This window comes from Bombina bombina, chromosome 1 (assembly GCF_027579735.1).
Source record: "Bombina bombina isolate aBomBom1 chromosome 1, aBomBom1.pri, whole genome shotgun sequence".
NCBI lineage: Eukaryota > Metazoa > Chordata > Amphibia > Anura > Bombinatoridae > Bombina > Bombina bombina.
Genome location: NC_069499.1, coordinates 296125798 through 296139843, shown reverse-complemented (window position 1 = coordinate 296139843; position 14046 = coordinate 296125798). Strand labels below are relative to the sequence as shown.

The window sequence follows — 14046 nt, the reverse complement described above, 5'->3', positions numbered from 1 at the left end:
ACCAGAGTTTTTCTTATGATTTTAACCGGAGTAGTTAAGATCATATTGCTGTTTCTCGGCCATCTGAGGGAGGTAAAAAACTTCAGATCAGGGGACAGCGGGCAGTTGAATCTGCATTGAGGTATGTAGCAGTTTTTATTTTCTGAATGGAATTGATGAAAAGATCCTGCCATACCGTTATAATGAACATGTATGTATACTCTACACTTTAGTATTCTGGGGATGGTATTTCACCGGAATTACTCTGTAAAAGTACATTAAACCTTTTAATAGGTATTTTTCATGTTAAACGTTTTTGCTGGAATGTAGAATCGTTTGCATTAATGAGGTACTGAGTGAATAAATATTTGGGCATTATTTTTCCACTTGGCAGTTTGCTTGTTTTAATTATGACAGTTTCGTTTCTCTCTCACTGCTGTGTGTGAGAGGGAGGGGCCGTTTTTGGCGCTCTTTGCTACGCATCAAAAATTTCCAGTCAGTTACTCTTGTATTTTCTGCATGATCCGGTTCATCTCTAACAGAACTCAGAGGTCTTCAAACTTCTTTGAAGGGAGGTAGATTCTCTCAGCAGAGCTGTGAGACTTATATAGTGACTGTGATTTAAAACGTTGCTCTGTAATTTTTATGTTTAAAATTTAATTAGTGTTATTTTACTAATGGGAACAAACCTTTGCTAAAAAGTTGTGTTGTTTTTAAAGTGTGATGCTATAACTGTTTTTCAGTTCATTATTTCAACTGTCATTTAATCGTTTAGTGCTTCTTGAGGCACAGTACGTTTTTGTTAAATAAGATTGTAACCGAGTTGCATGTTTATTGCTAGTGTGTTAAACATGTCTGATTCAGAGGAAGATACCTGTGTCATTTGTTCCAATGCCAAGGTGGAGCCCAATAGAAATTTATGTACTAACTGTATTGATGCTACTTTAAATAAAAGCCAATCTGTACAAATTGAACAAATTTCACCAAACAGCGAGGGGAGAGTTATGCCGACTAACTCGCCTCACGTGTCAGTACCTGCATCTCCCGCCCGGGAGGTGCGTGATATTATGGCGCCTAGTACATCTGGGCAGCCATTACAGATAACATTACAAGATATGGCTACTGTTATGACTGAAGTTTTGGCTAAATTACCAGAACTAAGAGGCAAGCGTGATCACTCTGGGGTGAGAACAGAGTGCGCTGATAATTCTAGGGCCATGTCTGATACTGCGTCACAGCTTGCAGAGCATGAGGACGGAGAGCTTCATTCTGTAGGTGACGGTTCTGATCCAAGCAGATTGGATTCAGATATTTCAAATTTTAAATTTAAATTGGAAAACCTCCGTGTATTACTAGGGGAGGTCTTAGCGGCTCTTAACGATTGTAACACTGTTGCAATACCAGAGAAAATGTGTAGGTTGGATAAATACTTTGCGGTACCGGTGAGTACTGACGTTTTTCCTATATCTAAGAGATTAACTGAAATTGTTACTAAGGAGTGGGATAGACCCGGTGTGCCGTTCTCACCCCCTCCAATATTTAGAAAGATGTTTCCAATAGACGCCACCACACGGGACTTATGGCAAACGGTCCCTAAGGTGGAGGGAGCAGTTTCTACTTTAGCTAAGCGCACCACTATCCCGGTGGAGGATAGCTGTGCTTTTTCAGATCCTATGGATAAAAAATTAGAGGGTTACCTTAAGAAAATGTTTGTTCAACAAGGTTTTATATTGCAACCCCTTGCATGCATCGCGCCGATTACGGCTGCGGCAGCATTTTGGATTGAGTCTCTGGAAGAGAACCTTAGTTCAGCTACGCTGGACGACATTACGGACAGGCTTAGAGTCCTTAAACTAGCTAATTCATTCATTTCGGAGGCCGTAGTACATTTAACCAAACTTACGGCTAAGAATTCAGGATTCGCCATTCAGGCACGTAGGGCGCTGTGGCTAAAATCCTGGTCGGCTGATGTAACTTCTAAGTCCAAATTACTTAATATACCTTTCAAGGGGCAAACTTTATTTGGGCCCGGTTTGAAAGAAATTATTGCTGACATTACAGGGGGTAAGGGCCACGCTCTACCTCAAGACAAAGCCAAAGCTAAGGCTAGACAGTCTATTTTTCGTCCCTTTCGGAATTTCAAAGCAGGAACGGCATCAACTTCCACTGCACCAAAACAGGAAGGAGCTGTTGCTCGTTACAGACAAGGCTGGAAACCTAACCAGTCCTGGAATAAGGGCAAGCAGGCCAGGAAACCTGCTGCTGCCCCTAAGACAGCATGAACCGAGGGCCCCCGATCCGGGACCGGATCTAGTGGGGGGCAGACTCTCTCTCTTCGCCCAGGCTTGGGCAAGAGATGTCCAGGATCCCTGGGCGCTAGAGATCATATCTCAGGGATACCTTCTAGACTTCAAATTCTCTCCCCCAAGAGGGAGATTTCATCTGTCAAGGTTGTCAACAAACCAAATAAAGAAAGACGCGTTTCTACGCTGTGTACAAGATCTATTATTAATGGGAGTGATCCATCCGGTTCCGCGGTCGGAACAAGGACAAGGGTTTTACTCAAACCTGTTTGTGGTTCCCAAAAAAGAGGGAACTTTCAGGCCAATCTTGGATTTAAAGATCCTAAACAAATTCCTAAGAGTTCCATCGTTCAAAATGGAAACTATTCGGACAATCTTACCCATGATCCAAAAGGGTCAGTACATGACCACAGTGGATTTAAAGGATGCTTACCTTCACATACCGATTCACAAAGATCATTACCGGTATCTAAGGTTTGCCTTCTTAAACAGGCATTACCAGTTTGTAGCCCTTCCATTCGGATTGGCTACGGCTCCAAGAATCTTCACAAAGGTTCTGGGTGCCCTTCTGGCGGTACTAAGACCGCGAGGAATTTCGGTAGCTCCGTACCTAGACGACATTCTGATACAAGCTTCAAGCTTTCAAACTGCCAAGTCTCATACAGAGTTAGTTCTGGCATTTCTAAGGTCGCATGGATGGAAAGTGAACGAAAAGAAGAGTTCTCTCTTTCCTCTCACAAGAGTTCAATTCTTGGGGACTCTTATAGATTCTGTAGAAATGAAGATTTATCTGACAGAAGACAGATTAACAAAGCTTCTAAATGCATGCCGTGTCCTTCATTCCATTCAACTCCCGTCAGTAGCTCAATGCATGGAGGTGATCGGCTTAATGGTAGCAGCAATGGACATAGTACCCTTTGCACGCCTACATCTCAGACCGCTGCAATTGTGCATGCTGAGTCAGTGGAATGGGGATTACTCAGACTTGTCCCCTACTCTGAATCTGGATCAAGAGACCAGAAACTCTCTTCTATGGTGGCTTTCTCGGCCACATCTGTCCAGGGGGATGCCATTCAGCAGGCCGGACTGGACAATTGTAACAACAGACGCCAGCCTACTAGGTTGGGGCGCTGTCTGGAATTCTCTGAAGGCTCAGGGACAATGGAGTCAGGAGGAAAGTCTCCTGCCAATAAACATTCTGGAATTGAGAGCAGTTCTCAATGCCCTTCTAGCTTGGCCCCAGTTAAAAACTCGGGGGTTCATCAGGTTTCAGTCGGACAACATCACGACTGTAGCTTACATCAACCATCAGGGAGGGACAAGAAGCTCCCTAGCAATGATGGAAGTATCAAAGATATTTCGCTGGGCAGAGTCTCACTCTTGCCACCTGTCAGCAATCCACATCCCGGGAGTGGAGAACTGGGAGGCGGATTTCTTGAGTCGCCAGACGTTTCATCCGGGGGAGTGGGAACTTCATCCGGAGGTCTTTGCCCAAATACTTCGACGTTGGGGCAAACCAGATATAGATCTCATGGCGTCTCGCCAGAACGCCAAACTTCCTCGCTACGGATCCAGATCCAGGGATCCGGGAGCGGTTCTGATAGATGCTTTGACAGCACCTTGGAACTTCAGGATGGCTTATGTGTTTCCACCCTTCCCGCTGCTTTCTCGATTGATTGCCAAAATCAAACAGGAGAGAGCATCAGTGATTCTAATAGCACCTGCATGGCCACGCAGGACTTGGTATGCAGATCTAGTGGACATGTCATCCTGTCCGCCTTGGTCTCTACCTCTAAGACAGGACCTTCTGATACAGGGTCCATTCAAACATCAAAATCTAACTTCTCTGAAGCTGACTGCTTGGAAATTGAACGCTTGATTTTATCAAAACGTGGTTTTTCTGAGTCGGTTATTGATACCCTGATACAGGCTAGGAAGCCTGTTACCAGAAAGATTTACCATAAAATATGGCGTAAATACCTATACTGGTGTGAATCCAAAGATTACTCCTGGAGTAAGGTTAGGATTCCTAGGATATTGTCCTTTCTACAAGAAGGTTTAGAAAAGGGTTTATCGGCTAGCTCATTAAAGGGACAGATCTCAGCTCTGTCCATCTTGTTACACAAGCGTCTGTCAGAAAATCCAGACGTCCAGGCATTTTGTCAGGCTTTAGCTAGGATCAAGCCTGTGTTTAAAACTGTTGCTCCGCCATGGAGTTTAAACTTAGTTCTTAACGTTTTACAGGGTGTTCCGTTCGAACCCCTTCATTCCATTGATATAAAATTGTTATCTTGGAAAGTTCTATTTTTAATGGCTATTTCCTCGGCTCGAAGAGTCTCTGAATTATCAGCCTTACATTGTGATTCTCCTTATCTGATCTTTCACTCAGACAAGGTAGTTCTGCGTACTAAACCTGGGTTCTTACCTAAGGTAGTCACTAACAGGAATATCAATCAAGAGATTGTTGTTCCATCCTTGTGTCCAAATCCTTCTTCAAAGAAGGAACGTCTTCTACACAATCTGGATGTAGTTCGTGCCCTCAAGTTCTACTTGCAGGCAACTAAGGATTTTCGACAAACGTCTTCCCTGTTTGTCGTGTACTCTGGTCAGAGGAGAGGTCATAAGGCTTCGGCTACCTCTCTCTCATTCTGGCTTCGTAGCATAATTCGTTTAGCCTATGAGACTGCTGGACAGCAGCCTCCTGAAAGAATTACAGCTCATTCTACTAGAGCTGTGGCTTCCACTTGGGCCTTTAAGAATGAGGCCTCTGTTGAACAGATTTGCAAGGCTGCAACTTGGTCTTCGCTTCATACTTTTTCCAAATTTTACAAATTTGACACTTTTGCTTCTTCGGAGGCTATTTTTGGGAGAAAGGTTCTTCAGGCAGTGGTTCCTTCTGTATAATGAGCCTGCCTATCCCTCCCGTCATCCGTGTACTTTTGCTTTGGTATTGGTATCCCAGAAGTAATGATGACCCGTGGACTGATCACACATAACAGAAGAAAACATAATTTATGCTTACCTGATAAATTCCTTTCTTCTGTTGTGTGATCAGTCCACGGCCCGCCCTGTTTTTTAAGGCAGGTAAATATTTTTTAAATTATAATCCAGTCACCACTACACCCTTGGCTTCTCCTTTCTCGTTGGTCTTTGGTCGAATGACTGGAGGTGACGTAGAGGGGAGGAGCTATGTAGCAACTCTGCTGGGTGAATCCTCTTGCACTTCCTGTAGGGGAGCAGATAATATCCCAGAAGTAATGATGACCCGTGGACTGATCACACAACAGAAGAAAGGAATTTATCAGGTAAGCATAAATTATGTTTTTTTTTTTTTACAGGTAAAAGAGCTGATTTCTTTAGGGTAATGACCCGCAAAAGGCCCTTTTAAGGGCCATTGGCAGTTTAGTTTAGGCTAGGTTTTTTTTTTTATTTGGGGGGGGGCTTTTTTTTTTTATAGTACTCTTAGATTAGGTGTAATTAGTTTAAATATTTGATCATTTCTTTTTATTTTGTGTAATTTAGTGTTTTTTTTGTAATTTAGTTAATTGTATTTAATTAATGTAATTTATTTAATTGTAGTGTAAGGTTAGATGTTAGTGTTAGACAGGTTAGGTTTTATTTTACAGGTAAATTTGTATTTATTTTAGCTAGGTAGCTAGTAAATAGTTAATAACTAATTACTAACTATTCTACCTAGTTAAAATAAATACAAATTTAGCTGTGAAATACAAATAAAACCTAAGATAGATAAAATGTAACTATTAGTTATATTGTAGCTATCTTAGGGTTTATTTTATAGGTATTTAGTTTTAAATAGGAATTATTTAGTTATTAATAGAAGGTTTTATTTAGATTTATTTTAATTACATTAAAGTTAGGGTTAGGGGTTAATAACTTTAGTATAGTGGCGGCGACGTTGGGGGCAAAAGATTAGGGGTTAATACATGTAGGTAGGTGGCGGCGATGCTAGGGGAGGCAGATTAGGGGTTAATAAGTGTAGGTGGGTGGTGGCGACATTGGGGGCGGCAGATTAGGGGTTAATAAGTGTAATGTAGGTGGCGGCGACATTGGGGGCGGCAGATTAGGGGTTAATAAGTATAATGTAGGTGTTGGTGATGTTGGTGCGGCAGAGTAGGGGTTAATAAGTGTAATGTAGGTGTCGGCGATGTCGGGGGCGGCAGGTTAGGGGTGTTTAGACTCGGGGTTCATGTTAGGGTGTTAGGTGTAAACATAACTTTTCTTAGGCTATTTTTCAGCCGGCTCTCCCCATTGATGTCTATAGGGAAATCGTGCGCAAGCACGTAAAACCAGCTCACCGCAGCGCTGGTATTGGAGTGCGGTATGGAGCTCAATTTTGCTTTACGCTGCAATATTGCCTGCTAACGGCGGGTTTTTGTAAACCTGTAATACCAGCGCTGTAGGGAGGTGAGCGGTGACAATAACTTGCAAGTGAGTACCGATCAGCTCTTACCGCAAAATTTGTAATCTAGCCGTATGTGTATAATTGCTGTAATCTAATCTATATAACAATGTTATTGTGTATATGCACCTATTTAGTTTGGGTATGTGTTTGTGCACCTACTTGTTTTTGTTTTTTACTATACCAATAGTATTTAATGAGTATCTATTCTATTTATAGCCCCCCCCCCATATATTTGTATTAATTGTAAGCAGCTTCTGTGTGCATTCTATGTGGTCCACGAGAAGATGTTAGTGGTCCTTGACACTATCAAGCAGGAATTAATCTCCTCTGATGGTGTCAACCCCCGTCGTGCCACAACTTTCTACAGTGCACGGCTGGACATCAGTGAAAACCGATGGAGGAGGAGTTAAATTACAATCTCCTTACGCACGTTGCGTAGTATTGCGCAACTTGCGTAGCTAGATTGTATGTTTAACTGCTCTCACTCTGCGTGCTGCTCAGAGGAAAATGCTTCCATTCTAAAGCCAGCAGAGGTTGGTGTAGGCTTGGCTTGAAATAGTGGAATTAAAGTATATAAAAAAAGAAAATCTTAAAAAAAATATATCTTATATTTCATTTATTTTCTTCCCTTTACCTGTATCTGTAGTAGTTTTCCTAATTCATTCAGATGGACTTACCTCACTGTTTGTCTTCCTCCCCTACATCTTCTTTCTTTTATTAAATATTAATTATGTTTTATTCTAATAATTTTATTCCACCTGAATTCCAGTAATTGCCATCCAGCAGATCAGCCATATCCCACCAGTATTATAGTAATTGCCAGAAATATCAGTTGTTGTTAGCTTACATCCATATTGAGAGCTTTCTGATATAAACTTAATTTTTGACTCTGATGTCTGTCCATGATCATAAGTAGTTTTGAATAATTCCTAACTGGGGAGGTAACTTGAAAGTCTTGTGGTCCTTTTAAACATAATTCTTCCCCCCCCCCCCCCCACATTCTGCCTCTCTGTTTCCAGCTCAAAAGTTGGCACTCACCCTTCATCTGTCATTTGTTTCAATAGTAATCCTAGCGTTTGTAAAACGCTAGGATTTACTTTCACTTTAATAGGTAACAAAAATGCAAGTAAATGCATAATTTCCCTTCCTGCAACATTTATTGTCAATCAGTGTATTTTTTAAAAGGTGCATATTTGGTGTTATAAAATTAAATAATACTTTTTGCACAAGCTGTCTATTGCTCTCATTTTTATACAGGAAGGTTGGATTAATAGTCAGTCAGGTAAGGCTGTATTACTCAAGCTACAAAAACTGCCAAAAAGAATATAATGTAATTCAGAGACTAAAAATTATATATATATATATATATATATATATATATATATATATATATATATATATATATATATTAATGGGGTAAAAAACTAAAATAAATAAAGACAAAAAGTAGCCAAAAAATAATATATGACGTACAACAACATGAACTGGTTTTCCAAATCCATCTTCTCATATAATTCTTCCCACCACTGGCAGTTCTTTGTAAACAAGGTTGACCACACTTGGCATCTAATATAAAACAATACAACAAAGGTGTCTCATGGTGTGGTATGAGCAAATCGAGGAAATTACAGTAGCACAAATAAATCCCACTCATATGTAGTAAAGCACCAATGTGCTCGCACAGCAGCATGGGATCTCAGAACCTCCAGAAGCAGCTCACCTCTGGACCTGCCAAGGCTGCTAATGAATGAAAACCGTACACCGGATCATGGAGATGCTGGTACCAATACAACTGCTTCCATCAGGATATAAACTGCACCAAGGTGGCTTGCAAAGCAGGACCATCATCTCCCTGATCTGGTGTACAGTGTCCATTCCTGGGTGGCCTTGGCTATTGTTAGGTCCAGAGATGAGCTGCTTCTGGAGGCTCTGAGATCCCATGCTGCTGTTTGAGCGCCTCAGTGCTTTACTACATGTATTATTTTATTTAACTCAAAAACTCTCCCTTTGCATCTGGAAAGACTGCCTAACATACTCACATAAGTCTGTGCCCAGCATCAGTTACTCCAGCTGTATATTGTGTGTGTGTGTGTGTGTATGTATGTGTGTGTATGTATATATATATATATATATATATATATATATATATATATATATATATATATAATTTTATTTATTTTTTCCTTTGAAACAGATGCAAAAGCTAAACATGCACTTTTAAATAAGATGTCTGAATTATACTAACTATGTTAATGCATCACTTTCAAGTTCCTTGAAATACTCAGTCTATATAAAGTATTTGTAGTAAAACATATCTGTGTTTTTAGATGCTTTTTCCGTCTCAACTGGTGAAAATGGAGGGAAGTCTGATTCTGTGGCCAATCTTCAGCCTCAACCATCTCTGAATTCCATTCAGAGCTCACCAGGACCCAAACGCTCTACCAACACTCTGAAGAAGTGGCTAACAAGTCCAGTGAGGCGATTAAACAGTGGAAAAGCTGACAGTAATATAAAAAAGCAGAAGAAAAGGGATGGTCGTAATTTGGGCTCTCCCCGAGCTGGTGATGAGACCAATCTCCAGGGGGATAGCGCTGATGAGGTGAGACATTGGCGTCATGGACACATTGCCCCTCATTTACCCTCTTAAAGGGAGCTAGAACTTTGTTCAAATTTTTCAAAGAAACAGTTGTGAACATGTTTTTAATCAATACTAAGTTATATGTACTTGTATGAATAAACTTTAAATGGGCAATTGTTAATAGAGATGTGTCACAAACATATTTATGTTCAGACCAAGAAACATTGTCATTGTTATCAGAGAGAAAGGAATCCAGTGCTGCATAATGAGGGACCAGATAAATACACTGGTGCCCTGCAATGTGTCTCCTGTTCTTCATGCTGAACAGCAGTAGCTTAGAGGGAAGGTTTTCTGTATGCACACAGTATAGAGGGAGTGCAAGAAAGTACTCTGCATGATTAGACTATAGATTGAGACTAATCTGTGTTTAGAGTACAAAGGGAAAGCCTATGTGTGTTTATAGCATTAATGGATTGTGCTCTGAATGCTTACAGTGTAGAGCAAGAGCCTTCCTTTTGTGTAGAGCATAGTAAACTTTCTGTTTAGTGCATAGAGCTAGAACAATCTGTTGGTTACAGGCTACAGCAGAAGCAGAGAGTGTTTCACAGTTTTAACATGTAGAGTGCAGAGTACATTGTGTAACTCCTCTGAGAATCAGAGGGTATAAGAAGGCTTATGTATGTGCTAGTGCACATAGATTTGAAGACAGATGATAGAGGGGGGGGCATAGACTCAATGACCTGCTCTAAAGGATACAGCATAATGCACAAGGGAAACGTGTAGAAGTGGTGTAAAGTTCAGGGAAAGTCAGCTAGAATATCTGTACAGAAATGATCAGCTAATACAGGGCTATCTGTGAGGGAAATAACATAGTTGTTAGTTTAAATAAGAAGGTAGATGATCACATGGGTCATTTAAGTAGTCACGTTGTGTACGTCTAATATAATAGTCTCTAATCTGGAGGTGAACATTGCTAAATGTTTGCTGTGTTGCTGGGACTTTATGTAAAATTTGGCTTTGATATTTCAGAAGGGGAAGAAAGGATGGGATGAGGAACCAGATGATGATTCACACACTCCACTCCCTCCACCAATGAAGATTTTTGACAATGATCCCACGCAGGATGACAAGGTATGAGATCTGTATGCTATATAAAGATTTACATGCATGTTAAATATTAACAACCATGTCATGCTCCTATTGAAAAGTTATAGGTCTACTGGTGTTAGGAGTGTCCACGTGTGAAGCTTACACCCTCAGAAATTGCCTCATTAATTACAGCAGCTTCTGGCAAATGAGTGTATGCTAGGTCACAATGTTAAATCCTCTGTAGTGTATGTTTATTTCAGAGAGGATTATAACCGTGTATTATAGTGCAGCCCTGGAATCCTTGTTACACAGAACAGTATCTGAGACAAGCATGCCATCCTCTTCTTACAGCTCTGTAGCTGACTACACTGGGAGCACACGTTTACTTTTTATATGAATTTGCTGTTTTTGCTAACTGAAACCACAACCCAATTAAATGAGATGAGCTTGAAGGCAGAGCAGATCTTTTTATCTCACCCATCTATACACACACAATTGTCCTTATCTTTTACTGTATATACAGTGAAACCAATACATATCAAGAACAATGGAAAATTAACCTTTAATACCTCTCTGTCCCACCCTCCACTGGGTGTGTGATTTAATCTAAACTTGTTTTGTTGATACAGCATTTCTATAACCAGTACTTGCGTACTGAAATGTTTAGTATAGATGGGGATACAACAGGCAAAACCTGCTATTTCAAATAGCAAAATAAAGGTAGAAGAGCTATTTATAAACAATTTAATACACTTTAGCAGGTACGGTAAATTGGATTACTGGGAGCATATTTAAGAGGAGAAAGTCAAGTATCGTTTGGACAAAAGCTCTGAATAGGTTATATGTCTCAGTTATCAGATTGCAGATGATTAAATGCCCCTATGACATGTATTAATTGAAGCGAGAAGGATATCTCTAGTTCTTACCTTGTCTGATCTTACATAATTGTATTTAGTTTCTTTAAAAAAATAGATATTATATAAAGTAGTCATCAAGGCAAAACTAGGTCTACCTACTTTACTAAAACGAAAGTGACAAAATTGCTAAAGCAAAGGCATTTGCCAATTATAGCTAAAAATATTACATAACATACAGTAACCTATAATTTTAGTACCAGTTCATGCAAATGCATTGTGCTGATTGCTACTTTTGCATTATAGATGTAACTGAAGGCAAAAGTATACTTCATTTGGGCTTCCTGGTCTTGGTTGAGCATTTACCGCTAAACAAGGCATATGGAGTAATTTATTGATGTTCTGGTATTGTACTAACTTTCCCAAGGCCCCAAAAATACTACACACATTGATTAGGCTTCTTCATTGGTGTAATTCCAAGCACAATTTGCAGTAATACAGCCACACCTCTCTTTGCTGTTTATAAAAGTTTCTGCATATCAAACCTTTAAAGTATTTAAAAAAAAAAAAAAAAGAAACTCTACTGGGAACAAATCACAAAAAGGCCAACCTTATGGCACTTGCACAGGACTTGACTAATTCTGGTAACCTAGGAGACATTGTGTCTAGAATTTTACCCCTAGCTCCTATTTCTCCAACATAGGTGTGTCCGGTCCACGGCGTCATCCTTACTTGTGGGATATTCTCTTCCCCAACAGGAAATGGCAAAGAGCCCAGCAAAGCTGGTCACATGATCCCTCCTAGGCTCCGCCTACCCCAGTCATTCTCTTTGCCGTTGTACAGGCAACATCTCCACGGAGATGGCTTAGAGTTTTTTAGTGTTTAACTGTAGTTTTTATTATTCAATCAAGAGTTTGTTATTTTAAAATAGTGCTGGTATGTACTATTTACTCAGAAACAGAAAAGAGATGAAGATTTCTGTTTGTATGAGGAAAATGATTTTAGCAACCGTTACTAAAATCCATGGCTGTTCCACACAGGACTGTTGAGAGCAATTAACTTCAGTTGGGGGAACAGTGAGCAGTCTCTTGCTGCTTGAGGTATGACACATTCTAACAAGACGATGTAATGCTGGAAGCTGTCATTTTCCCTATGGGATCCGGTAAGCCATGTTTATTAAGATAGTAAATAAGGGCTTCACAAGGGCTTATTAAGACTGTAGACTTTTTCTGGGCTAAATCGATTCATTATTAACACATATTTAGCCTTGAGGAATCATTTAATCTGGGTATTTTGATAAGATTATATCGGCAGGCACTGTTTTAGGCACCTTATTCTTTAGGGGCTTTCCCAAATCATAGGCAGAGCCTCATTTTCGCGCCGGTGTTGCGCACTTGTTTTTGAGAGGCATGACATGCAGTCGCATGTGTGAGGAGCTCTGATACTTAGAAAAGACTTTCTGAAGGCGTCATTTGGTATCGTATTCCCCTTTGGGCTTGGTTGGGTCTCAGCAAAGCAGATACCAGGGACTGTAAAGGGGTTAAAGTTAAAAACGGCTCCGGTTCCGTTATTTTAAGGGTTAAAGCTTCCAAATTTGGTGTGCAATACTTTTAAGGCTTTAAGACACTGTGGTGAAATTTTGGTGAATTTTGAACAATTCCTTCATATTTTTTCGCAATTGCAGTAATAAAGTGTGTTCAGTTTAAAATTTAAAGTGACAGTAACGGTTTTATTTTAAAACGTTTTTTGTACTTTGTTATCAAGTTTATGCCTGTTTAACATGTCTGAACTACCATATAGACTGTGTTCTGAATGTGGGGAAGCCAGAGTTCCTTCTCATTTAAATAAATGTGATTTATGTGACAATGACAATGATGCCCAAGATGATTCCTCAAGTGAGGGGAGTAAGCATGGTACTGCATCATTCCCTCCTTCGTCTACACGAGTCTTGCCCACTCAGGAGGCCCCTAGTACATCTAGCGCGCCAATACTCCTTACTATGCAACAATTAACGGCTGTAATGGATAATTCTGTCAAAAACATTTTAGCCAAAATGAACACTTATCAGCGTAAGCGCGACTGCTCTGTTTTAGATACTGAAGAGCATGACGACGCTGATAATAATGGTTCTGAAGGGCCCCTAAACCAGTCTGATGGGGCCAGGGAGGTTTTGTCTGAGGGAGAAATTACTGATTCAGGGAACATTTCTCAACAAGCTGAACCTGATGTGATTACGTTTAAATTTAAGTTGGAACATCTCCGCATTCTGCTTAAGGAGGTATTATCCACTCTGGATGATTGTGACAAGTTGGTCATCCCAGAGAAACTATGTAAAATGGACAAGTTCCTAGAGGTCCCGGGGCTCCCAGAAGCTTTTCCTATACCCAAGCGGGTGGCGGACATTGTAAATAAAGAATGGGAAAGGCCCGGTATTCCTTTCGTCCCTCCCCCCATATTTAAAAAATTGTTTCCTATGGTCGACCCCAGAAAGGACTTATGGCAGACAGTCCCCAAGGTCGAGGGAGCGGTTTCCACCTTAAACAAACGCACCACTATACCCATAGAAGATAGTTGTGCTTTCAAAGATCCTATGGATAAAAAATTAGAAGGTTTACTTAAAAAGATGTTTGTTCAGCAGGGTTACCTTCTACAACCAATTTCATGCATTGTCCCTGTCGCTACAGCCGCGTGTTTCTGGTTCGATGAGCTGGTAAAGGCGGTCGATAGTGATTCTCCTCCTTATGAGGAGATTATGGACAGAATCAATGCTCTCAAATTGGCTAATTCTTTCACCTTAGACGCCACTTTGCAATTGGCTAG

The 14046-nt window shown here is 40.4% G+C and overlaps 1 protein-coding gene across 3 annotated transcripts in view; it reads left to right on the top strand.

Annotated features, from left to right (window-relative positions):
* Nucleotides 1-14046, top strand: part of KALRN (kalirin RhoGEF kinase) — a 731621-nt gene that overhangs the window by 401940 nt on the left and 315635 nt on the right. For all 3 annotated transcript variants that reach the window (XM_053698064.1, XM_053698061.1, XM_053698062.1), the window contains 2 exons: nucleotides 9033-9304; nucleotides 10313-10414. In XM_053698064.1, the coding sequence (XP_053554039.1) occupies nucleotides 9033-9304; nucleotides 10313-10414 (374 nt within the window). The remainder of the gene's footprint in view (nucleotides 1-9032; nucleotides 9305-10312; nucleotides 10415-14046) is intronic.